The sequence below is a fragment of the Bufo bufo genome, chromosome 1 (assembly GCF_905171765.1).
Source record: "Bufo bufo chromosome 1, aBufBuf1.1, whole genome shotgun sequence".
In the NCBI taxonomy this organism is placed as follows: Eukaryota; Metazoa; Chordata; class Amphibia; order Anura; family Bufonidae; genus Bufo; species Bufo bufo.
Genome location: NC_053389.1, coordinates 188,715,051 through 188,741,733, shown reverse-complemented (window position 1 = coordinate 188,741,733; position 26,683 = coordinate 188,715,051). Strand labels below are relative to the sequence as shown.

The 26,683-nt window shown below is 42.1% G+C and overlaps 1 protein-coding gene across 1 annotated transcript in view; it reads right to left on the bottom strand.

The window, feature by feature from the left end:
- Window positions 1-10,015: 10,015 nt before the first annotated feature.
- The window catches only part of LOC120986903 (neurotrophin-4-like), a 115,734-nt gene continuing 99,066 nt past the window's right edge, over window positions 10,016-26,683 (bottom strand). The window contains exon 2 of the mRNA XM_040415589.1: window positions 10,016-11,282. Coding sequence (XP_040271523.1) covers window positions 10,554-11,261 — 708 coding nt within the window. The 5' untranslated portion in view covers window positions 11,262-11,282 and the 3' untranslated portion in view covers window positions 10,016-10,553. The remainder of the gene's footprint in view (window positions 11,283-26,683) is intronic.

Genomic DNA, 26,683 nt, shown 5'->3' with positions numbered 1-26,683 from the left:
CCCTTAGCCTGCTGGAGCCAAGAGAAAGATCAAATATTGTTTGGATGACACAAGTTTATTGCAAGTCTGGACTTTAGTTACTTCACCAACTACAACTCCTTTGTTGCTAGGGAGCCTAAAGGAGCTACAATACCAGGTTGGAGTGTAAGCCGTGTACCTGGGTGGGCTCCCCAGGATACAGTGAAGTCATAAACGAGGAAAGCAACCCCAACACCAGCTTTTGCCAAAATAGAATTCTACTTAAAACGTGGCAATAAACACAACCACAAATGCCGAAAACATACAATAAATTTACATACACCCAGCCCGAAGGCTGAGACCCTTGTACTGCACAGCACAGCGCCCTCCGATGGATGCAGGAGGAAAGTGCGGGAATTTATGTACTGATGGGCACAACTAAACTGCCACACCTTACCTGTGATTACCCTAAAAAACAAGAACAATTGTTTGGGTGTGTGGTGCAGGCTAGCCTGCGGTGAAGCACAACAGCTTACAATCTTGCAATGCTTTACAGGATTCCCACTCCCATAACTGGTCTTGTAGCACTTGTCTGAGTATTCCTCCTGAGCAAAACGCCAGCCTGGCTTGAGTTTGTGGGGAGTTTATCAGCTCTCCAATATGAAATGTCCCTTTAAGTTATGGAGTGCGTGCAATGAACAGTAGCAACACTTGTGGCCTGATGCAAACAGAGACCCTAACTAACTAACTAACTACAGGCCTGGTCTCAGTCTCTAGACGCCAACACTGTAATAAGGTGTGTGCATCCGCTGATGACTCTGAACAGAACAAATGCCTCTCCAACAAGCATGCGGTCCCGCAGAGTATGTTGCTTTGCTCCTCAGCTCTCATTAGCGTTCCTGGAAGCAGTCCTCATTCCTCTGGACAGTATAAGGGTCTTCACTTAGCTGCAGCTCTGGTCACTGAGGTATGCTCCCACACCTAGATGCCGTCGAATCCTCTGCTCACATAGTTCCTCAGTCTCAGCTTCCTCTAAAATTGATGCTCTCTTTCTTCTCCAGGCTCTGAAACTCCACCTCTCATGAATATGGAAAAGGATGCAGTCTGTTAGCTGTGTTTAGGAAACAGCAGCATCTTGTGGCCAAACAGCAGAATGTCAGTCCAGATCATTTAATTTAATCTATACAGTGTTCAGACAATGAGAGCTGATTCCTCATCTCACAGGAGCACCATAACACAAACTATTAAGGCCGCATCACCACTCGGCATTCCTAAACACTGGAACCCGATTGCCCCCGGGGCTTCCCGTTGCATGTGCTTTCTCCTTTCAGCAAATACTCTGCAGCAAGGAGAGAGAGTGCATTATGTAAGAGCTTCATTCTCCTCATTCCAGTAATTAGTGGGGGTCTCAGCAAGCAGATTCACGCCGACACTTCAGTGACACTTTGAAGGGGTTTTCCGAGACTTTTATACTGATGAGCTATCCACGGGATATGTCATCAGTATCTGATCGGTGGGAGTCCGACACCCCGGACCCCCGCCGATCAGCTGGTTCAGAAGGCAGCGGCGATCGTAGTAGCGCCACGGCCTTCTCTCAGCTTTTCCTGGGCCAGTGATGACTGGTACAGCGTTTCTTTAAAAGGACCGCGCTGCACCCGGACAGAGCTGATCACCTATGTGAGCGTCTGTGAGTGCCACAGCCTTCTTCTTTCTCACTTAGCACAGCGCTGTACCAGTCATTGCAAATAAAATATATATGAAATATATAAAATAGCCTTAGGTACGTTGCCTTTCTTTTGGTGCGTCGCGAGTTCCAAAGTGAAGTGGGCAATGTTCACATCTATAGACACGTTTTCTTTAAAAGGACCGCGCTGCACCCGGACAGAGCTGAAAAATCCTCCCTTCCAGATCTTGCAGGAATTTCCTGAATGTGGGTAAGCGATCAGCTCACTTAAGTTCACCTCTCCTCCAGGTAACCTTATGAGAAATCAAGGTGCCACCAATAGTGAAGTACATTCACACGAGGTTCCAACTGCAAGGTTTTTATTATACTTACAAGATGTATAAAATCACATGCGGTGTATACAAATCAATTCACCCGACCCGGGTTTCGCTTTGTGAAGCTTCGTCAGGGGTATCTACTACGCCTACCAAGAGGCGGTCTTTATATACCTGTCACTGATAGGCTACACCTCTTTAAAATCATCATAGCCCAAGGGGCTCAATACAAAAATTAAAACATCCAAAAAATACATCAAATACATTCATTATACAAATATCACATATAGACCTCCTTTGGGTCACCGGATTATTGGTTATAATGTGAATTATAGATTACCAACATATCTGAACTGCTCACATAGCTGATCAGTGGGAGTTCCAGGTATCCTGTGGTGTTTAACCCGTAGGATACCAGCGCCGTACATATACACCGCTGGAAACAGGGTCACAAATCCCAGAGGCGTACAGCTACGGCGCTCTGATGGGACGCCCGCCCGATCAGCTGCAGGGGTCCGGCAGTCACTGATAGCCAGATCCCTGCTGTATGTGTATGGCGGCGCATTAACCCTTGCACTGCCACGGTCAGAACAGACCGCGGCACGTGCAGTTTCCTGCTGGGTGTCCATCGGGTCTCCGCGCTACTGTGACGGGGACTCGATGGCTTGGACGGCAGCCCAATGCCTTCCTTAGGCATCGTGGCTGCCATCCATGTGAACCTGTGAGATCCAGCCCTCTGGATCTCACAGGAAGCAGGCTGAAGCATATTACATTGAGTAATACACTTACAGCCAATGCATTACAACACAGAAGTGGATCAAACCCCCAAAAGTTTAAGTCCCAGAGTGGGACAAAAAATAAAGTTAAAAAAGAAGTAATAAAAATAAAGTTTTACAAAAAATTTAAAGTTTAAAGTAAAAAAAAAATGCGTCCTTTTCCTAAAATAAAGTAAAAAAATTGAGAAAAAAGAGAAAAGTAGACATATTAGGTATAGCCACATCCGTATCGACTGTCTCTCACGTGATCCACCCAGTCAGGTGAATGCCGTAAAAAAATTGAATAAAAAGTGTAATACCAAGTGATCAAATAGGCATATTTAGCCCAAAATGGTACCAATCAAACCATCATCTCATCCCACAAAAAATGAGACCCCACCTAAGACAATCGCCCAAAAAAATAAATAAAAATTTGGCTATCAGAAAATGGCAACACAAAAACAAGATTTTATTCTGTTCAAAAAGGCTTTCACTGTGTAAAACTTAACAAAAATAAAAATGATAAACGTATTAGGCATCTCCGCGTCTATAACAACCTGCTCTATAAAAATATCACATTATATACCCCCTCAGGTGAATGCTGTAAAAAAAAAAAAAAAAACTATGCCAAAACAGCAATTTTTTTTACCTTGCCTCACAAAAAGTGTAGTACCAAGCGATCAAAAGTCTTATGTACCCCAAAATGGTACCAATGGAAACATCACCTCATCCCACCAAAAATGAGCCCCCACATAAGACAATCACTTAAAAAATAAAATCCAATGGTACCCTTAAACCAATACATCAAAATCTGTGCTGCAAAAGCCATATGGCTCTCCTTCCCTTCTGGGTCCTGCCATGTGCCCCCACAGCAGTTTACCACCACATATGGGGTGTTGCTGTATTCAGGAGAAAATGGGTTGCAAATTATGGAGTGCTTTTTCTCCTGGTACCCCTTGTGAAAATGAAAAATTTGGGGCTAAAGCAACATTTTCTTGGAAGAAATAAAACTTTTCATTTTCACAGCCAAGTGTTTCCAAATTCTGTAAAACGCTTAGGGGTCAAAGTGCTCAGTACCCCCCTTAATATAGTCTTTAAGGGTTGTAGTTTCCAAAATGGGGTAACTTTTTGAGGGTTTCCACTGTAGGGGTATATCAGGGTCTTTTCATTTTAGCAAAATATACCTCCAAAATCCTTATGGTGCTCCTTTCCTTCTGACCACTGCCACAAGCCCATAAGGCAGTTTACCGCCACATATGGGATATTTCTGTAAACTGCAGAATCACAGTAATATATATTGAGGTTTTGCTGTTAACCCTTGCTGTGTTGCAAGAAAAAATTGATTAACATATAAAATCTACCAAAAAAGTGAAATTTTGAAATATAACCTCCATTTTCTTTTAATTCTTGTGGAACACCTCAAGGGTAAACAAAGTTTGTAACATCAGTTTTGAATCATTTGAGTGGTGTAGTTTCTAAAATGGGGTCATTTATGGTTGGTTTCCATTTTGTAAGCCCCTCAAAATCACTTTATAACTGAATTGGTGCTTAAAAAAATGGTTTTAGAAATTTTGTTGAAAATTTTTAAAAAATTGCTTCTAAACTTCTAAGCCTTCTAAAGTCCTAAAAAAATGTAATGACATTTACGAAGTGATGCCAACATAAAGAAGACATATGGGGAATGTTAATTGATAACTATTTTATGAGGAATTACGGTACTATCTGTTTTAAAAGTAGAAAAATTTTAATTTAGAAAATTGAGAATTTTTCCACATTTTTGGTACATTTTGGATTATTTTATAAATAAAGGTGAAATATATTGACTCAAGTTTACCACTGTCATGAAGTACAATGTGTCATGAGAAATGGCTTGGATATGTAAAAGTGTTCCAAAGTTATTACCACATAAATTGACACGTCAGATTTGCAAATATCGGCCTGGGATTTAAGGTGAAAAATGGTTTGGTACTGAAGGAGTTAAAGAAATATAAAATTTTCTGAATGTTGAGAGCCTTAAAAGGGCAATGCCCTGGGGACGTAGATATAGGAAGTGCAAAGGTAGCAGCCACACCCATGCCTTGGTATCTGAAGAGGCCTCTGCAAAATAAGAAGGCACCAGTATTATGTGGCACACAGTAGGTGGGGCTCTGTTAGGGTAAGTCCACATATAACATTTTAAAATCACGACAACGTGCAGTCTTGCTGCATGTTGGTGCAGATTTTAAATGTTAATAAGTGCACAGGTTTGTGGCTAAAACTACTGTTTACCTATAAAACCACGCAATTAATTTGTAAACTTTTTGAATTTGCTGTACGACCAGGCTAAATTATAGGGAGGGCACCAGAGCTCGTGTCCCTGGGTCTCCACTACCAGGGGGAAAGAAGAGGCCTCCATCAAATGGGCTCAGCATCTTGATCAGGGATATTATTATTGTGCCAGGATGACACCTTGACAGTGCACTAAAAAGGTCCCCTGCACCCTGCCACTGTCAATTATATCAGCACTCTCATAGGCAATTTCAAGCCTACAGCCAGGGCCGGATTGGAACTGAAATTCATCGGTGGCAATTTAAAACAGGCCCACGCTGTGTGGTAAATATGTGTGAAATATGTTTGTGCGTCCTACCCCCCAATCAACCTTCCCTCCCCAACTTATTGCTAATGGAATCTTTGGATGGACACTACATTTAGCCCTGCCAAAAATACAGTAGTATACAGCACCACATACCTGTTGTATCCTATAACATCTCCTAATGTACACATTCTCTTCTCATCTTCTCCATTAGGAGCAGACCACCATGATGACGTCTTTCAGCCATGTCTCGTCTCTGTAGAGTTTGCCAAACAGACATCTCCCTCACTTTTGCACCCCCCAACAGTGTTATTCTGCTGCTACCCCCAATACTGTGCCAGCTGTGTTTCCCAATGCCCCCAAAGACTATACAGAAGAAATAAGAGTACCATACTGAATGCTAACACATATAACTGGTTTCATTATAATCATATATGGTGCCTGTGAATAAAGCAGTAATATGTATGAGCATAGAAACCCACTCTTCTCAATGTAGTAATGCTATAGAAAGTAGTGTATATGATATGTACATGCTAAGATACAACTCTGCCCTCAGCATGCTGATGTCTAGCCCTGTCCATCAAGGGGAGGGGGAAGTGTGCAGACCACAGGGTTGCTAAAAGTCAGTGCTCCAAGGATTCAGCCCTACTGCCCTGGTGCTCCAACTTTTGCACATGAATAAAAATGAAGATATCTTTGCAGCTGTTTAGCATACAGACAAAGAAAGGTATTTTTTTCAATCAGCATGATGAACCCTACCAAGCAGTATGCCTGGTTTAATAGGGTTGATCATGCTGACAAAGCCTCTTTAAAAGAGTTATTCACCCTTATCTACAGACCCCCACACCCCAGAATGGCCGGACTCGTGGTGGGAATCATACTTGGTGTTCCGCCTCATCGCTCCACCTCAGGTGGAGCAGGCCACTCGTCTTCCTGTGCCAACATCTAGTTTGATGTGGGTCACATTTCTACTGCAACCAATGAGTGCCTGCAGAGGTGATGCGTCACCAATGCATCCCGTGACCCAGTGACATGAGGCATTGGGGAAATATTGACACAGGGAGTCCTGAGACCTGTGGCATTGAGGGGGAGTGATAGAGCCAGAACTCTGCAGTAGGGATCAGGTAAGTATGATTTCCACCGCAGAAAAGGTCTCCACAGGTGAACAACCTCTTTAAGCACCAGACCTGTGTGTGTCTCTGTCACAGCGGTTGTAGGTTTAACAATTAAAGTCAATGGGGAAAAAGGTACAAGCAGAATAACTGAATAAATACTCTAAATTAAAGAACAAACTAAGATCTGATAATACATAAAGGTAAAAAATAAAATACAACTATAGGAAATAAAGTTTTTATTTGGTTTCCATTTCAAAGGAATTTCATAAACAAAAAAACTTATCAGACTATTTGTCATAGAAAATAGTAACACAAATAAGTTATGTATGAAATGTTGAAGAAGTTGAAGGTCAAAAATTCATGTACATATGAAAAAAGAGTAGCAAAAATACCACAAGAGGCTGCATGGTTCATTGAAAGAACAGACTGATCCTGGAGACACAGAGGGAATTCTTTCAGACAGAACATCCTGCATCTATTCGAAATTGAATTGTGTTTGGAAATCCCAACTAATGTCCAATGCCAGCAAGTTATTGGGGGGTTAAAGAGGTATTCTGCTTATAACATATCAGGTTAATGAGGTATTCGCAGCTCAGACATTTATAGTATAGCCAAGAGGATGGCCCCCTGACCCCATCCCACTGTTTGCCTCATCCAGACTGTGAGAGGTGGCAGGGTTTACGGAAAAAGCCAAGCTCACTATTCTATGGTGCTTCCAAAACTCCAACTCACTTCTAGGGGAGTTAATAAAATAGTGTACTTTCTGTAAATACAACCACCTCCCACAGCTGGGATGCGGAGGCCACCAGGACGGATTGAGGTGGGATAGAGTCAGGGGACTAGAGGTGGGATCCACAACCTGCCAGACATTTATGGCATATGCTGTAGACATGGCCATAGTAGAAATAGTCTGCAATTGGAATACCTCTTTAAATAGAACAAGCATGCAAACTGTAAGGGAAAATCATTTAATATCAGGCCTCTGTGATTTCAGGAGTACAAGAAAAAGTGGGTATGCCCTGCTTTGTTTACATGCCCATGTCTGTATAGGCTGTTATAGGGAGATTGTATGTGTATAGGGATCTATACAAGTATCACATACTTATAGCAAATGCCAAAGGGCAAATGCAAACATAAGATCTTCCCCACTACTTGTCATAAGTCATGAAATCACATCTTGGGTAACACATTTTTATCACATTTAGGGTCCATTCACACGTCCGCAATTTTGTTCCGCATTTTGTGTTTACGGAATTGCGGACCCATTCATTTCTATAGGGCCGCACTTCCGGGTCCGCAATTCCGATCCCGAAAAAAATAGAACATGTCCTATTCTTGTCCGCAATAGTAATCTAATAACTGGAGACAGATTTCTGTGCAAATCCTATAGGGGGTGGCTGGTACCCGTTTTTCACAAGTGCCCAGGACTCAGCATCTAGATCAGGGATGGCCACCCTGCGGCTCTCCAGCTGTTGTAAAACTACAACTCCCACCATGCCCTGCTGTAGGCAGTCTGGGAGTTGTAGTTTTGCAACAGCAGGAGAGCCTTGGGTTGGCCATCCCTGATCTAGATACACAGGATGAACCCATAGGGACTCTGTGTGATGCCATACAGTTCCTCCACATGACATTGTACTATGCAGGCATTCTTCCCTAAACTATGTTCCTAGGGTAAGCTCTGTAATATTTTAGTCTGTATAATGTGGCTACTTATAGGGATTTTCCAGGAGTAAAATATTGGTGACCTATCCTGAGGACAGGCCATCAATGTCAGACTCCCTGCACCCCCACTGATCAGCTGTTTGAAGAGGTGCAATACTTCACCGAGGGCCACCGCCTCTTCTAGGTCAGTGAGGTCACGTTCATCGGTTACATGGTCTAATTGCAATTCAGTCCCATTCAAGTGAATGGGCCTGGGCTGCAATACCAAGGACAGCCACTATACAATGTACGGCACTGTGCTTGGTAAGCCGTGAGGAGACCGCAGTGTTCTTCCGCTGATCGGTGGGGGTCCTGGGAGTCGGACCTATACCAATCAGACTTCAGCAGATATTGATAGGTCATCAATATTGTACGCCTGGAAAACACCATTAATATCCAGTTTAGGGAATCACTTTTTAAAAGAAGGACTACAATACATAAAAGATAAGAAAATATGGTTTGTGCTGTAATAAAGGCATGTGCAAAGTAAAAGTGGAGCAGTTGTCAGTAGCAACCAATCAGATACCAACTTTCTTATGTCACATGCCCATTAGCAAATGATTTTGAAATATATCCCCCCAATATTGCATTTGTTTTGTTTTTGCCTATTATTAAGAAGAATTACATAATTGTGACAAATACTGATAAGTGAAACTCCAGTTTGGAATCACGTTAAATAATATATCTGACCATTGCATAAACATCAATTCCATATTGTAATATTGTAATCAAGTATCAATGTTGTCATTGTTAGTATCAAAATTATTCTGATAAACTTTAGGACTGTGGAAATCCACGTTTCACCCCAGGGACCCTTCAGAAGTATACACAGCCCCACAGGTTCGAAGGTACAACTACAATAATAAATGCATTTTATGGAATTGTCAGGTATGCAGTTCCGTAATATATTATGTAATGCTCTTCAAAACCAGTATGTCACGTTTGGTTATACTTTAAACCTTTACCTTGTAATATATTATTGTACTACAGGGTGAATTTACAAATGTATATTTTAGTCCACAAGGGGGCGACAATTCTTTGGTTTTCAGTTTATATAAAGTATAGAGGACATTTAGCCCTGAACAGTTTCATCCATCTGCAACCTGTGACACCCCATGATGAGAGTTGTAACCTCACAAGAGCTGGAGATCCACAAGTTAAATATGGCATACTGGAAGACTTCAGAGGCTGTGACCTGAAAATCCATATATTGTGCCGACCTGTTGTAAAAAATTAATACATTTCTGCAAACATTATAATTGTTCAGCGCTTATAAATGGTGAGTTCTGATTTTACTGTTAGTCCTTTATTGTTCTGTTTACTTTGGCCAAATAAAGCAGATTTAAAGTGTAAGGTTTCCACTAAACTAGCCCCTTGAAAGTGTGACATGAGTGGGTGAGGGTGTGGAATATTGGGGTTATCTGTCCCTATATGTGAATTTTCAAGTTTGGGTGGTGTTAGGCTTTAACCCCATATTTTTGGGATAAAACCCTGAAGTTATGCTCATTAGTAAGCAGTAGTGTAATACCTTCTGCAGCCCATAGGTGTCTCTTTTGTTGCTTACTTCTACTTATGTGACTTTTTATCAAAACAGGGGGTGAAATACAGAAAATTTTGTAATACATCAAATTATTGATACACTCCCAGCATTTGGTAATGGAAACAATGATGACAAAAAGATGAAAGCAAGTAGTCTAATGTCAAGGGGTTGGGAATTATATGATAGGAAAGGGTAATAAATATTGGGTAGAAAAAAAACATGATGTGAAAGAAGCAGAAATAGGAAGTTGTAACATGCAGTCCATAAAAAGGAAATGACAATAAGTTATATTTCTCAATATATATATATACACATATATATATTTATAGATATATAAAATTTACAAATAGAATAACCAATTTATAATAGCTTACAATGTCACCTGCCGGGTACCTGTCGGCAGGACAAAAATAAACACACATTCTCCATTTCTACAAAATTATCATCAAATCCAAATACATTTTTAATTTAAAAACTTCTGCAACTTCAGCATCATCTATGTAATGTCTCCATCATGTAGTCATAGAGGGACACATAGTCCACAGGTCATCTTGCGATAGAATTCAGGATAATTGCTCACTAGACTGTTCAAATTCAGGACAAAAAGGCACTAAATTTAGAAAGCACTGAGAGGTGACATTTTTTGTCCCATCCTATTAGATCCGTATGGTGTCTTTTTGCATCCAGTTTTGTGCTCTTTCTCAACATGGTAAAGTTAAACCACTGCTGATGACAGCTGTAGGTTCGAGACTCCTCCATCCCCCAAATATAGTGTGTTTGTGGCATGACTCCAGGAATGTGTGATGTCGGCCATTATGCCATATTGTAAACAGCTTAAGGAAAACAGGAGCTCTATTTGCTTTCCCTATCCACAGTAAACCACAGAGAGGGATAACCCTCTGCCCTCTCTGATTTTACGTCCTTCCTCTTCTGCTTAGCAGGGTGCAAACACATGCTGTATCGATCCGGATCCAGCGCCAACCCACAAGCTTATCATCCATGGTCAACGCTCTTACATAGGATTGCTTTTGTTTGCATTCTGACAACCATTGTCTTTTATCCACCCCACGACAACCATTAGTAGTACCTCCTTCAGGGTTGCACTTGGTCTCAAAAAAGTATTGCTTGAGTGGTCCTGTAAGAGTCTGAATCTCAGATAGGATAGTGACAGTCTTACCATAAATATCAACAGCTGACCTCTTGTCAGTCACCCAAACATGCATAGTATCACACACAGAAAGCTCTCCTCTTCGAGAAGGGCTGATAGCATCAGATCCCCTTGCCCGTTTTACCCGAGAAGTTCTGTTGGCCTGTTCTGAATGTGAAATAGACTCTTCTGCCAAAAATAAAAGAGGAGGTCCTGAGGGCTCCTGACTAGTGAGGGCCACTCTTGGGGAATATAGGTTCCATTCTTTACCAGCCATATCAGGATATGTGGTTGCTAAATCCGGGAAGAAGCCATCATGTAGTCCCTCAGTGAATTCAAAGAAGTTCTGTGGTTGGTCTGTGGAGTTGGACGAGTTCTCAGGGCCATAATCCAAATCAGTGGTCTGGTTTTGGAAGGGGGCAGCTTTGATGGCACAAAGGTATGAGATCACCATGACATAAAGGCGGAGGAGCATTACTTAATCCACCTCAAACAACTGTGAAGAGAAGAGAGAATACAGTTACATCATGAACTTTATATACCTAGATACAGAAAAAATTAGGGCGGGTTCTACTATGATCACATCTCAATGCGCATGTATGATTAAACATATATGGGGTCATTTATCAAACTGGTGTAAAGTAGAACTGGCTTAGCTGCCCATAGCAACCAATCAGAGTCCACCTTTCACTTTGGAGAGCTCCTTTGGAAAATGAAAGTTGCCATGGGCAACTAAGCCAGTTCTACTTTACACCCGTTAAATAAACGACCCCAATATTGTCATATTCAAAATCATCCAAAACATATCTATAGTTAATGGAAGAAATGCCAAAAATATATGGACAATTTCCTTATTTTGACCATTTGGTTTATCTAGAATTAGGGTCTATTCATCCTGTGTTTGCATTGTACATCGAAGTTATATGTTGGGAGGATTTCCCAGCGTATACTTCCAATAGATGGCTCCAACCTATGTATAGATGTACTGTACATATGCTTCTAGGTTAAGAAAATGTATACCATGTGGCATACATCTTTATGCTGGATCCCTCTTTATGGAACAGTGTAGTTGGCTGAATTTTTCCATACAGATGAAAAAAGTTTACCAATGTACACCACTCTAATGGATATGAACAGGACACTCTTCTGACATCCATCAGGTGAATGGGACCCTATGGATACAGATGGATTATGCCAAATAGTGGCTGCAAGGACAGTGTAAGTGCACAAGAGAAATGCGTCTTATTAAAACTTTCCATAGTGGAAGAAAATAACCTAAACGCAATCAAGACATTATGGATATTCTTCTTTTGTTGAGCTTCATCTGCCTAGCTACATAAAGGTATAAACGACTATAGGTAGTGACGGTGTAGTTCTAGGATATGCCATTAATTCCTCATCTGTGGGGGACCCTCTTGTCAATGTAATAGTATATCCTACATGGTAATACCCCTTCAAGGTAGTCATAAACTAACTAATAATTAGGCCAACTGGTTAAGAGCCTCTTTAATAAAATGGGGTTTTGCCAAGTTTAACAATCAATACTTATTGATTGCTGGGGGCCTGACTGCTGGGACCCCCACCAATCCCAAGAATGGAGCCTTGTTCCCCCAATCTGATGAAGTGGCAGGTCTGGGCCCTGCTCCTCCATTCATTCTCTATGAGACCACCGGAAATAGTCGAGCGCTGTACTCGGCTACACCTAGTGATCCCCTAGAGAATGAATGATGCGGCATGACTAGTGCCCAATCTGCCACTCTGAGGAACAGGAAGACCCTATTCTCTGGTTGTGTGGGGGTCCCAGAGATTGAACCCCCAGCAACCAGTTAGTTATCCCTTATCCTGTAGCTAGGGAGTAACTTCTAAACTTGGTACAACCCTTGCAGTTAGTACAATGAAGCCTGAACCAGAAAATCTAATTGACAGATGATTTATTCATGTGGTGTAAAAAAAAGTGTCCATTACCAGCATATCTTTTGGTCATGGCTAAATTTAAAGAGCTAATAAAATATCATAATAAATACCCAAAAAAGCCCTACTAGTGCATGGGATAATAAAATTACTCTAAAAACGGCTAGATCAAACCCCAAACACCTTCATATCTGTTTGACCATTCATGAGTAAAGCAGGATTTATGTGAAGTTCAACTTTTATTGTGGGCTCTTGGGAGACAGACTCATCTGGTGCCTTGACAAGCAGAGTGTTTTTATCCAGATTGGCATGGGCACACCTAAGTCCAGTGGGCCCTAGTATCTGCCCAGGGTTTTCCCTGGTGCTTAATACTGTTATGATTGTTGGGCAGCATGGTGGCTCAGTGGTTAGCACTGGTGCCTGGCAGCGCTGGAGTCCTAGGTTTGAATCTGACCAAGGACAACATCTGCGTGGAGTTTGTATGTTCTCCCTGTGTTTGTGTGGGTTTCCTCCGGGTACTCCGGTTTCCTCCCACACTCCAAAGACATACTGATAGGGACCTTAGATTGTGAGCCCCATTGGGGACAGCTTGATGCTAATGTGTGTAAAGCGCTGCAGAATATTTCAGAGATATATAAGTGCGTAAAATAATAATAGTTATTTAAAGTGGTTGTCTCACTTCAGCGAATAGCATTTATTATGTAGAGGAAGTTAATACAAGGCATTTACTAATGTATTGTGATTGTCCATATTGCTTCCTTTGCTGTCTGGATTTATTTTCCCATCACATTAAACACTGCTCGTTTCCATAGTTACGACCAGGGATGAAAGATCCAAAGTCGATTCGCATAATACTTTGTTTGAATGTATTGGCTCCTATGAGCCGAAAATATTACTTTATGAACTTTATGAAGTCTCGCGAGACTTTGCAAAGTAATAACTTCGGCTCATAGGAGCCAATACATTCTAATACTGCACGGAGCGCTTGCTCTGTACAGTATTCAAACAAAGTATTATGTGAATCGACTTCGGATGTTTCATCAAGTCGATTCGCTCATCCCTAGTTACGACCACCTTGTAATCCATCAGTGGTGGTCGTGCATTCACATTATTGGAAAAACCACTAGCCTATCTGTGATCCCATGGTTAGGACCACCAAATAAGACTGGTGCTTTTTCCTACAGTGTGCAAACACGACCACCACTGATGGATTGCAGGGCGGTCGTAACCATGGAAATGAACAGAGTATACTGTGATAGAAAAATGAATCCAGACAGCAAAGGAAAGCAATATGGATAATCACAATACATTAGTAAGTGCCTTGTATTAACTTCCTCTACATAATAAATGTTCTTTGCTGATATGAGACAATCCCTTTAAGGGCTCATGCACACGACCGTATATATTTTGTGGTCTGCAAAAAACGGATCCGCAAAAAATACAGATGATGTCCGTATTTTGCGGAACAGAAAAACTGGCCCCTAATCGAACAGTACTATCCTTGTCCGGAATACGGACAATAATAGGACATGTTCTATTTTTTTGCGGAACGGAAACACGGACATATGGAAACGGAATGCACACGGAGTAAATTCGGAACGGAAAATAAGGCCTGATTGCCATTTACCCCTACAGTTCAAATGGAAACTGCAGAAAACCAGAGCCAGTGAAATACCTGTATAATCACATGAATCACAGCAATGCCACAAGTGTTTTCTTAAAATTTCATGAAGTTCCCTTGCAAAACATCTCAAGAATGTGGCAAAGTAATGCAATGTCAATGCCTGTATGATTAAGTTCTACAGCTTCATTTAAAGGGTTGTTCAGATTTGGGACAACATGACTGCTTTCTCCCAAAAACAACTTGGTCCCATTAATTTCAATAAAGCTAAGCTGCAATATCATATGTAACCCGGGACAGGTCTAGAAGTCCACCATCTAGCAGTGTGATGGAGTCTAAAGGAGAAAACCTTCTGCTTGGAAGTTCATCCTACATTGCGCCAAGCAGAGCTGTAGTGGTCTGGGAGTGATTATCTTGTTTTGGGCCTTTTAGATCTAGTAATAGGAACCAATGCCAACTGAGATTTTATAGCAACCATTCTAGGAATGCCCTTTTCAGCATGACTATGCCCTTATGTACAGAGCAAGGTGCATAAATAACATGTATGGCCTGCAGGGATTTGTGACCTTATAGAACAGAGGTACTCAACTACTTTTTGTAAAGGTCTACATAATTAAATCTGCTGTGAGGTGGAGGTCCAGACCAAACATTAAGAGGTGCGGGTACCGCACACTCATTGGGGGCCACTAAATTAATAGTCCTATTTACCTCACATTTCTAGTACCCCACATTTCTAGCATACCACTAGGAGGGCCACTTACCACTCACTAACAGTGGGGGCACTCTGCTGTTATTGATGCCGCCATACAGAGGGAACTCTGACCTCTCACTGACTATGGGGGCACTCTGACTACTCACTGACTATGGGGGCACTCTGGCTAATTTTATGGGGGGCTTTAGTGCTTGTGTTTTAGGGGCATGTGCATCACAGCTCAGACAGGCTCATACAGGTCATACACACAGGGAGATCGTCCACAGTCCTCAGTTCTGCCCACAGATAACACAGTGGAGATGATTGCTGGCAGCACATGTCCAAATGTATTACAAAGGAGGGAAGCCTCCTCCTCCCAGTGCTGGACAGCCGTCCTCTCCCCTGCAGCCCTGACCTGGTGAACACACTGACCTCTCCCCCCAGTGCTGGACAGCCATCCTCTCCCGTACAGCTCTGACCTGGTGAACACACTGACCTCTCCCCCCAGTGCTGGACAGCCATCCTCTCCCGTACAGCTCTGACCTGGTGAACACACTGACCTCTCCCCCCAGTGCTGGACAGCCATCCTCTCCTGTACAGCCCTGACCTGGTGAACACACGGACCTCTCCCCCCAGTGCTGGACAGCCATCCTCTCCCGTACAGCTCTGACCTGGTGAACACACGGACCTCTCCCCCCAGTGCTGGACAGCCATCCTCTCCCGTACAGCCCTGACCTGGTGGACACACTGACCTCTCCTCCCAGTGCTGGACAGCCATCCTCTCCCGTACAGCTCTGACCTGGTGGAGACCTCTCCTCCCAGTGCTGGACAGCCATCCTCTCCCGTACAGCTCTGACCTGGTGAACACACTGACCTCTCCTCCCAGTGCTGGACAGCCATCCTCTCCCGTACAGCCCTGACCTGGTGGACACACTGACCTCTCCTCCCAGTGCTGGACAGCCATCCTCTCCCGTACAGCTCTGACCTGGTGGAGACCTCTCCTCCCAGTGCTGGACAGCCATCCTCTCCCGTACAGCTCTGACCTGGTGAACACACTGACCTCTCCTCCCAGTGCTGGACAGCCATCCTCTCCCGTACAGCTCTGACCTGGTGAACACACTGACCTCTAGGTCATTAATATCAGATTGGCCGGGGTATGACACCCAGCACACCCGCTGATCAGCTGTATGAGGAGACGGCGCTCTCTTCCTGTCTGCTGCTGCTGTCTATGCTCTTTGCCATAGACAGCAGGGTGAACAGGAAGAGAGGAGGGAGATGACACCTGCGCATTGCAGCCGATCAGCGGGGGTGCTGGGTGTCGGACCACCGCTGATCTGATATTAATGACTTATCCTGAGGATAGGTCATCAATATTATAAAGCCCGAACAATCTCTGTAAATTACAGAAGGTCTTGTAACAAATAGTTTTCTGTAATAGGAAGAACTTGAAGGAAGGATTTTGCAAGTTTTACGTTATGAAACATCCACCCCAAATACCTATTGTAGTTTTCTGTGTAGTCTTTACAATGTAATATAGGCAGGATGAAACATAAATCTTCTGTAATGCGCTGCAGCACATAACATCAGGTTGAGTCTGTCAACAAATGGACGACTGGCTCCAATGTTGGACTGGGGTGTTTAGGGCCCACCAGTAAAATACCTCCTGCTCACACAGCGACAGGCAGCAGCAAGATGCTCAAGATGATTGACTAGAGTCCCTGCAGTGTCTTCGAGAAGGCAGGTCCCTAATGAAAGAGGATACTGGCTGACCTGCCCCTGTGCCTAATAGCCTTCTCTGCCACCCGATACATCTATAATATAATGTAATCTATATATCATAATATAATCTATAATATAATAATGGGTAGTCTCTTAAATAATCTACCCAGCTTTTTTTATATGGGCACAAAGGCTGTAAATTGCCTTTTTGTATGTAGTGCAGTCAATCTACTGTGCCATGTACCACTTGTGCAAGGTGTGGAGGACTAGGGGGCCCACCCATGCTCAGGGGCGCACTGGGGGATTCACCTTTTGAAACAAGCCTGGAACACATGATAAGTAATACAATATATTTATAAAGTTACTAAATTTTTAAGAAACATAGAGCAGACATTTTTCTGGACTTTTTGATATCCCATTGAGTAACATTTGAGTCAGCCTCTCCCCAGGATATAAATGGCCGTCAACAGGGAAGAATAGATTGAATTAAACTGCTCCTCAAATGCAAATGAGACACATATTAGCTTTGGGGTTCCTATAAGATTATTCAATACAATGCACCAAAAAAGTCACATCCGAAGATCATAGCCATTTGTGACCAGACACATGACTGCAATCCTTCCTGGGATGTAGAGTCCACCTTCGTAAAACCGATATTTTCTCGGAAGCAGTAAATTGTAAAACCTTAATACTTACAATTTTCTAGTGCTTGGGATATAAAAGCTGACGTTTAGCAAGTTCCATTGTCACCACTCACAGGATCTGAACATGAGAGAAGGGGGAGAAATGCTCCTCAGATTTCTTCTTGACATAGTTGGTTAATTTACACAACAATTAAGTCAAATCCATACTTGACTGGAATTGCTGGGTCTTGACCTGCTATGCAGCTCTATAGTATATATCCCTAAGCTGGTTAATCCTGAGACACAGATGGGGAAAGGCTACGGAGTAAAAAGGGAGGATTTCTGAAATACTCCCTTTATGGCCATAAGCCAAGTAGTAATAGTAATATTTTGCTCCCACATTTTCCTATGTAAGAGGTGCTGCTCCTTAAACAGCTTTTCCCCAAGTCCTTGATACATCTTCTGTTCTCATGATTTAAAACAGAATAATTCTAATTGAATAATTATGTAAATATATTTGATTCTGATGGCCATTCTTACAGTTGTCACCCATCTTACCCAGGCTCCTAGTTATATAATGATACATCCTAGTTCTCATAATGCAGTGTAGGTAACTGGTTGCATTAGAGAATTTTACAAATAAAACTGCAGTAAATGTTATAAAATAAAAAATACCCCAAAGGTTAGTCACCTTTTAAATCCCCCACTGCACCATCACTGATGTTCTGGTGGTCCCACCAGTTTTTGTTACCTTTTCCTGCAACAATGATGCGACATACATCTATGTGGTTGCTGCAGCCAATCACTTCATTCAGCAGTTGCGTGCCATACATGCTAGTGTAGTACCCCAGATCTGGGGGTATCTGCAATTTTGATATATAATTTTATGTCTTATATTGTTATGTATTATTGTATTTTTCATGTTTGGCCATTACTTCCAGTAAGGAATGGATGGCAAGGAAGAGGACTAACCATCCTGTTCCTCACCTCTTGGTAGTCCTTCTTCCTGCCAGGATGGGGAGTTCCAGAGCAGCCTTAAGAAGGAGAGGAGGCACATGTCTGAGCTCTTGCTCCTAAGAAGGATCTTTTAGAGAGAATAACCAAAGACATTCTCAATCAAATACTTTTGAAGAATCAGACAGAAGAGTGACCAGCTGAGATCATCATTAAAAGATAGTACTGTGAGGTGAGGGACTACAGCTAAGACACCCATCAGCCAGAATGCTACAAGGTTACTGGTAACATCCAGATGAACTTTCATTGCAAACTGCTAGCAATTCCTTCATAAAATTCTAGTAAAACTGAAGAGTGGTATAACATGGAGTCATAAGAACAGATGCTTCAGAATTATTACACAGGGAATGCTAGTAGTTACTAAAACAGATATGTTAAGTGAGCCTACAGGTGATCTTTAAGTTTATCAGGCTGTCAGGGCTTGATGGAATTTAGAAAGCAGAGTTGTGTATGTTGTATCACGAGTTCCACTTTAACTGTAAGTTTGTTAAACACAGACATAGCTTGATCTCCTGGGCACCAATGTATAATGTGTAACAGGGCCCTAAAGTATCATGTACCATTTATAATACTGGTGTCTTCTTATGTCACTGAGGGCCTGCTGCAACGGCTACGTCTGCCTCCTCTTTAGCTACTTATTTGTTCTGAAGTATTAATTACAAACTGTAACTCTCCTCTATGTCAGGCAGCTCCTTCTTCATCTCCGCTATGTGCCAGATCACTCTTCACCTAACTTACCTATATGCCAGACCACTTGTTACCTAACTTACCTATATGAAAGACCACTTGTTACCTAACTTACCCATATGCCAGACTACTTGTTACCTAACTTACCTATATGCCAGACCACTTGTTACCTAACTTACCTATATGCCAGACCACTTGTTACCTAACTTACCTATATGCCAGGCCACTTGTTACCTAACTTACCTATATGCCAGCCCACTTGTTACCTAACTTACCTATATGCCAGACCACTTGTTACCTAACTTACCTATATTCCAGACCACTTGTTACCTAACTTACCTATATGCCAGACCACTTGTTACCTAAATTACCTATATGCCAGACCACTTGTTACCTAACTTGCCTATATGCCAGACTACTTGTTACCTAACTTACCTATATGCCAGACCACTTGTTACCTAACTTACCTATATGCCAGACCACTTGTTACCTAACTTACCTGTATGTCATTCTCTATCATCTTGATTACTTTAACTTACTACTAATGGATCTCCCCCACCAAACTCTCCCCCTCTTCAACCTATTCTGAATGCACCCACAAAACTCTCAACAATGCTGAACCCCCCCTACTTCTACGCCCTCCTCTCTGTTTACCACCCTACCTGTGCTCTCCATTCTGTCAGTGCTTTTAAGTGGCCATGTACTTTGGGAAAACTTTTGATAAATCATAGTGACATATCAGAAGTATTGATCATTGGGGGTCCGAGCGCTGAGACCTATGCTGTTCGCTAGAACGAGGTGTGAGAAGCACTCACAATGAGCATTAACTCTCTCCTCACTGCAGGAAATGGAAGTGAGAAGGATTCAATAGAAAGTCTATAGGCTCATCTCGATTCTGTCTCTTGCATCAAAGAGAGAGAGTGTGCTATGTGAGTGCTTCTCTCTCCTTGTTCTAGCGTTCAACAGGGGTCTCAGTGCTTAGACCCCCACCGATCAAAACATTTGATATGTCACTGTCACATATCAAAAGTTTTCCTAACATACAGGGACACTTGAAGACTGAAATGCTCACAATATGCCCCCTCTAAGCAGTACAGTACAGTATATTATAAAAGCAATCAGAAGATCGCCTATCAAAGATCCCCTTCTGCGACTAATAAATAGTTAAAAAAGTAAAATAACGTTTTAGTAATACATATTTGGTATCGCCGCATCAGTAACGGCAATTATTGTGTAATTTATTCTGCATGGTAAACGGAATTGCTTATTCACCATCTAAAAAAACAGAATAAAAAGCGATCAGAAATGATGCCGATGAAAAGTACAAAAAAATCAAGCCCCAAACAGCTCCATAGATAGAAAAATGAAAATGTTTCGGGACTAGGGATATGGTGTTGCAAAAACATTTTATAGGGGTTTTATTGTGCAACAGTAGCAAAACTTATAAAATTCATATAGTTTTTTTTTATCATGGTCTTACATTACAAGAGGAATTGGAATAATTATTACATTAAAACGTAGCTTTTATTACCCTTAGACATGTTTTGAGATGAAACATGTCATGTTGGGACAGTAGTGAGGGACATGCTTAGGGATACGGCCCCCTCTAGGGACAGGTTCCTGACGGGGCCACCCTATCGGGCGGGTGCTCCGTATTTGACAGGCAGGGACTAATAAGGACAATGATGCAGTAGGTACATGCCATCTCTTACATGTCTGATCTGGTAAGAATGTTTTGATTGGCCATCCAGATGTCTGTATCTTCCAATCCTGGTGTATTAATATATTTTTTCTTATTTTTTCTTGTTTAGTTTGGTTTATTTTTCTCAATAATTCTTTAAGCATATTAAACCATAATTTACCTCTACTTATTTTAGTCAAAGGGTAATAAAAGCTATGTTTAATGTAATAACTATTCCAATTCCTCTTGTGATGTAAGATCATTTATGGTAAGAGGCTTATTTGCTGGAACACCATTACTTTTGTGTTCTGGCCTGGATTTATAATCACTGTAATGGTACCAAACCAGAGAATAAAGTTATCATGTTATTTATGCTAAAAAAAAATGAACGCCACTAAATTGAAACATAAAAACTCAGTGGCAGTATTGCTATTTTTTCCCATTCCCCCCCAGAAAGAGTTAATAAAAGTTAATCAGTAAGTTATATGTACCCCAAAATGATGCCATTATAAAAACTACAACTTGTCTCGACCATGAAATAATGAAAAAATTGCTTGGTCACGAAAGCCCAAAACAGGCTGGTCACAAATGGGTTAAAATCCCACATTTATAATATGTTGTCAATAAATATCATGAATGAACTGAACATACATGATGCAATTTAACACCGCCTTGGAAGAATTTCTGAAAAAGTTATTGCAATTGGAAAGGAAATGATGGAAGGAAAAGCAACAAATGTGTTTAAGATAAATGTATTAGTTATTTTCGGGTTTGCTCCTTGCTAACAACAGATATTCAACATAACTATGACCGCAACCCACATGACTCGCACGCAACTGTGTCGTCTTTAGACCTGCTATACTCATCACTTTACAGTCTACTTGATATCTGTGGTAGTAAAGACGGTGGCTGGGTGGTCGCTTCATGCAGCTTTCCTTCCCTCTTTGTATATACAGTACAAGTGGACAAAATTAGCACTTTGCCCCTTTGGTGTTATCCAGAGGTGTAACTTGAAGCTCCTGTCCCAAATGCAAAATCTGTAAAAACATTACACCCTAAATTATTGCATATATGTTGCAGAGAGATTTTTTTGAACCCTCTTACTGTCCCTGTATTTCCTATAATTACACCCCTGGTGTCACCCTAATCATCTCTTTTAGGCCTGATTCACAAGTCCATGTCCATGACATCGTCTGTGACAAGATGGTCAGTGTTTCATCCCTGACAATGTCCATGTTTGGTCTGTGTATCAGTTTTTGCTTCTGTATGTCATCTGCATTCCACTTACATTGCTAGGCTGAAAAAGGTTTTCCAGAGCATCTCCTTCTAAAGGTCATTGAAAACCAATGAAAGAACAGTCGTTTTCATGGACCCATAGACTTCAGTGACCGTGTTTGGTCCCTATAACGGTCAAGGATGTGTGAATTAACACATTAAAATCAATAATTACTTGTGCTGTCCTTAGAGAACATGGACAGCACATGCCCATGATTCACTGACATGTGAATGAGCTCTTGCAAGCTCCTCTTTTTTTCTTACTTTATCAACAGTTGCTTTGTATTTGCTGATGATGTCTAAGTGGGTAAGAGTCATCTTCAAAGTCATGAAGTTGACCATGAACTTCAGGGCAAGGGTCGACAACAAGCTCTGGACATCTAAAGAGTCTCAACACTACATTATCGACACTACATGGTTAGCCATAAAATGTACCTGCTGAAGCACGATCCATGGAGCATTGCAGAAAAGCACTGAAATATTTATAGTACATGAAAAACAAGCACGTGTGGAGATGTATGAACGTTTCGGATGTGCTTTTGATCTGGACATCTCTTGAGTCTAGTGCGTATGTTTCAAATTATCTTCCCTCCTGTGATATGAAGAAACCGATACACACTTGCACATAGACACAGACTCGGAAGAGATCACATTGCTTTCATCCACACCAGCTTGGTCCCTGGCCAAGAACCTGAGCACGCTCCTCCGGCACAGATCAAATAGACTTCTGTAATTCCACCCCAGGCTCAGGTTAATCCTCACATGGGGACTGAAGAACAGATCGGAACCCGCCCGTCTCTATTCTAACGCTGATATTACTGATAAGAACTATGCCACCCAGCTGCTGCCTGGATGGCGTGCTGACTTGGAGTTGCTGCCCCTGGGGACAGGTTCTTCTTGTAGCTGGGCCTCCAGCTGTTTTTACTGGCATGGTTAACCTAGTGTAAGTGAGCTGTCATACCCATCATAGATTAGTTCGTCTAACTATGGCACTATGTCGTTCATATGGCTTGTCTTCTGAATGTTAACTATTTGCTCACTCCATACATTTTTACCCTACAGCAAGCAGCTTCCTGTCTCCTGTAGATATATTGGGTGTTCCTGTATTGCTACAAAAGACTCAGAGATGTTCATAAGCTGGCTTAATACGATGTGAGAATTTGCAAAGTAAAATGGTAAAATATTAAAGGGTACCTGTCACCAGACTCCTGGGGTGGGGTTACTCACATAGAACGCAAACGCCGGTATATGAGCCCTCTTGGGGCTTGTCACTGGTCGAGGGGGTTGACATGAGGGTTCCACAGACTCACCTAGGTTTGAAGAAACAGATTCCCTTCTTGTTTGCAGGAATTTTAGGGCAGGCCCTTTTTTCCCCCCAGAATTTGCAACTTTTTCTTTTTTCGCCAAAGTAGAAAACTGGTGTAAATTACAGCTGGAATCTACACCAGCTCATAGCTGGCAAAGAATTCAGTTTCTGTGTACTGTATGGACGGGTCAAGGATGTTACAAATGTATTAAGAGGTCTGTGCTCTTAGTGAATTTGTTGCATCTTAGTCCAATGAACAATAAGGCCAGCATATGAAACACTAGTCTTAAAGGGGTTGTATGACTCCCCCCCCCAAGAAATCAGTGGGAACTAGGAAACTCCATTCCAGGGCTGAGGCTCTCGTGCTCTCTGCCTCTGGTCCCCAGCAGTCTGGAAGTGGTAATGTCCCGTCAGTGGTCACGTGCAGCACAGAAGCCATTCGCTAGACTCATCGGTGACATGTTTTACAGTTTCCCAGCACTCACTTGCTTTTTGACGGGGCCAAACAACCCCTTTAATAAATTCCTCTTAACAGTTTCAGATGTTCTTGAAATGGAGACCATGACACCAACTGTCAGTCCCTTTTCTTTAATGATTGACAAACACTTTATCTGCATATGCTTCTGATTGGGGAAATAACTTGACCATGTAAGTATACCCTCATGTTCCTAGTAGTTGATCTGAACCTGGACATATCCCCTTCTTCCCCCACTCAGCCCCTCTGACATGAGCATCTGAGCATTTCATGCTCTGATGCTCTCCCTTGCCCTGCGCTGTATTGCACAGAGTAAGGGCTTTTTTGTTTATATTTTTACACTGCTAGGCGGAGACTGACTTCCACCTAGCAGTGTTCCCGGTGACGTCACCTGCACCAATGGGTGGGTGACTCAGCATTTTACTGGATCTGCAGAAAAAGCAGAAGATTCATTAGTTCAATCCCTTACATGTACTCAGATAGTAGGAAGCTGCTTACAGTAGGCTCCCTTACCTTCTGGGCCACTGTGCAGCTGCATTGGTTGCAAAAATGGTATGTCCACCGCTTGCCGCACACTGAGGGGGACAATTAATAAAAAGTAACTAAACTTTTGTATATACTTTATTAAAACCTAGTCTAAATACTATAAAATTTATATTTCTAAAATAGTGCAAAAATAAAAATAAATAAAAATAAAATAAAAATCAAGTTTTCCCCCATCAATCTGCACTCGATACCCCATAATGAGAAAGTAAAAACAGAATTTTAGAAATCTCTGCTAATTTATTAAAAAGGAAAAACGTAAATCTTGCATGGAATTAAGTACGGTAGTCAGACCTTTTGATATGACACTTGAAATTTAGTTCTGGGGGCCTCCCATTTCTCTTCACCATCTTTGAGATCTTTCTACACCATGACTGGAGTCCACATATGGTAAATTCAGTGGATTGAACATGATTTGGAAAGACACAGCCCTGTCTATATAATGTCTCACAGCTGAAAATACATATCAGAGCAAAAAACCAAGCTATGAGGAGGAAACAACTGACTGTAGAGCTCAAAGACAGGATTATATGGAGGCTCAGATCTGGAGAAGGATACAAAAAAAAAAAAATCTGCTACACTGAAAGTTCCCAAGAGAACAGTGGCCTCTATAATATTTAAATAGAAAAAGTTTGGTACAACCAAGACTTTTCCTAAAAGCTGGCTGCTCCACCAAACTAAGTAATTGAGGGCAAACAGACTTGGTAACAGAAGTGACCAAGAACCCAATGGTCACTCTGGCTGATCTCCAAAGATCCTGTGCAGATAGGAGAAACTTCCAGAAGGTCAACCATCTCTGCAGCATTCCACCAATCTGTGCTTTATGGCAAAGTGGCCAGAAAGAAGCCTTTCCTCAGCAAACAGACACATGGAAATTTGCCCAAAAAAAAAAAACACCCAAAGAACTCTCAGACTGTGAGAAACAAAATTATCTGCTCTGATGAAACAAATATTGACCTTTTTAGCCTCGGCCACGTTTAGGATACTAGGAGAAGGAGTTAGGTCTGCCCCTAGTTCCGTGAGTTTTGAGTCTTGCTGAGAAAGAGAAAGGAGCTGCATGTGCTCACTCCTCGGAAGACTAGTCCTGTGCAGTGGCGTGCCTTCAATGGAGAAAGACCACGCAACTCTTATGGGGCCAGGAGGGGAAGGGGGCCCCGATGCTGAACTTCATCCTCTTCACAATGTAAAAACACTGCAGCCGCCACTAGGTGGAGCTGAATGCAAAGATATTATTTCGGATTCCAGTAGATTGTAGCTTCATAAATCCCTGTGCACGGAGCTCCCCCTATTGGTGGCTTTATAATAGAAGGAAAGCAGGAGATTTATCAATGTATTTTGACAGTTGTCTGGTGTAAATACATTGTAAAATATGGTGTTCAGAATGAATTCCATATTTATTAAACAATCGTTCCACTTTTTCCGACATAGTCTAATAAAGTGGGTGAGGTGGAAGGAGACTTTTTTAATTAAAATATCTTCCACTTAATGAATAACCCCTTAAACATACATTTGTGTCAAACCTGAAGCCTAGTACTTTGCATTGGCTGGGGGTGATTGTTGCATGCCTATTGGGAAACTAAGCGGGACAGGGGGATCCATGCTAAGTTTTGCTATGGGGTCATATTAGATCTGAGTCTGACTCTGGGCCTGAGTCACAGAGACTCACCGAGACATTTATATCAAGAAAGCCGTTGCTACATCAAAATACTCAGGAACGAGAGAAGAGAGGATTAGAGGTCCAGAATCTACAAGGCCGTGCACTGGAGTCAGCCAGTAAGGTACTGCGCTCGTTTAGTCTATCAGAGACTTTACTGCTGTGAATGGGGACACTGCTAATGCACACTTCCACATTTTGACATGGCCTGGCATCCATCTCTTAATCTTGTGCCCTTCAGCCTGGGAATTACAGATGTTTTGCAAGGACCTTGATTCTGCAGGGATAAACTTTGGAGAGAGAGAAAGAAAGATAGAACCACCACCGAAGAAGTACCACAACCCCCATCATTGTTGCTATCCATATATTGTTGTTGGGGAAGATTTTTTACTGTTTTTACTGATGTACTATTACGACTACTATCTTGCAGTGGTCTGGTTACTGACTCCAGCACCTACATCTCCTGCCTTGCACCCTTACAAAACTCTTAACACCAAGTGCACCCCAACTACCACCAGGCAGGAGCCCCAACATTAGAGTATGCCCCAAGGGAAGAAAAGGTGCACCAACCTGTCACTGCCCGACCCTAGGGAGCATCGTGTGAGGATTGCTATTGTGATTTGTGTGAGCAATTGTCGTTGCCAGAGACACCACCACTCCAATCCTGCTCTCCGCTCCTCCTGGGCTTGCCGGACAT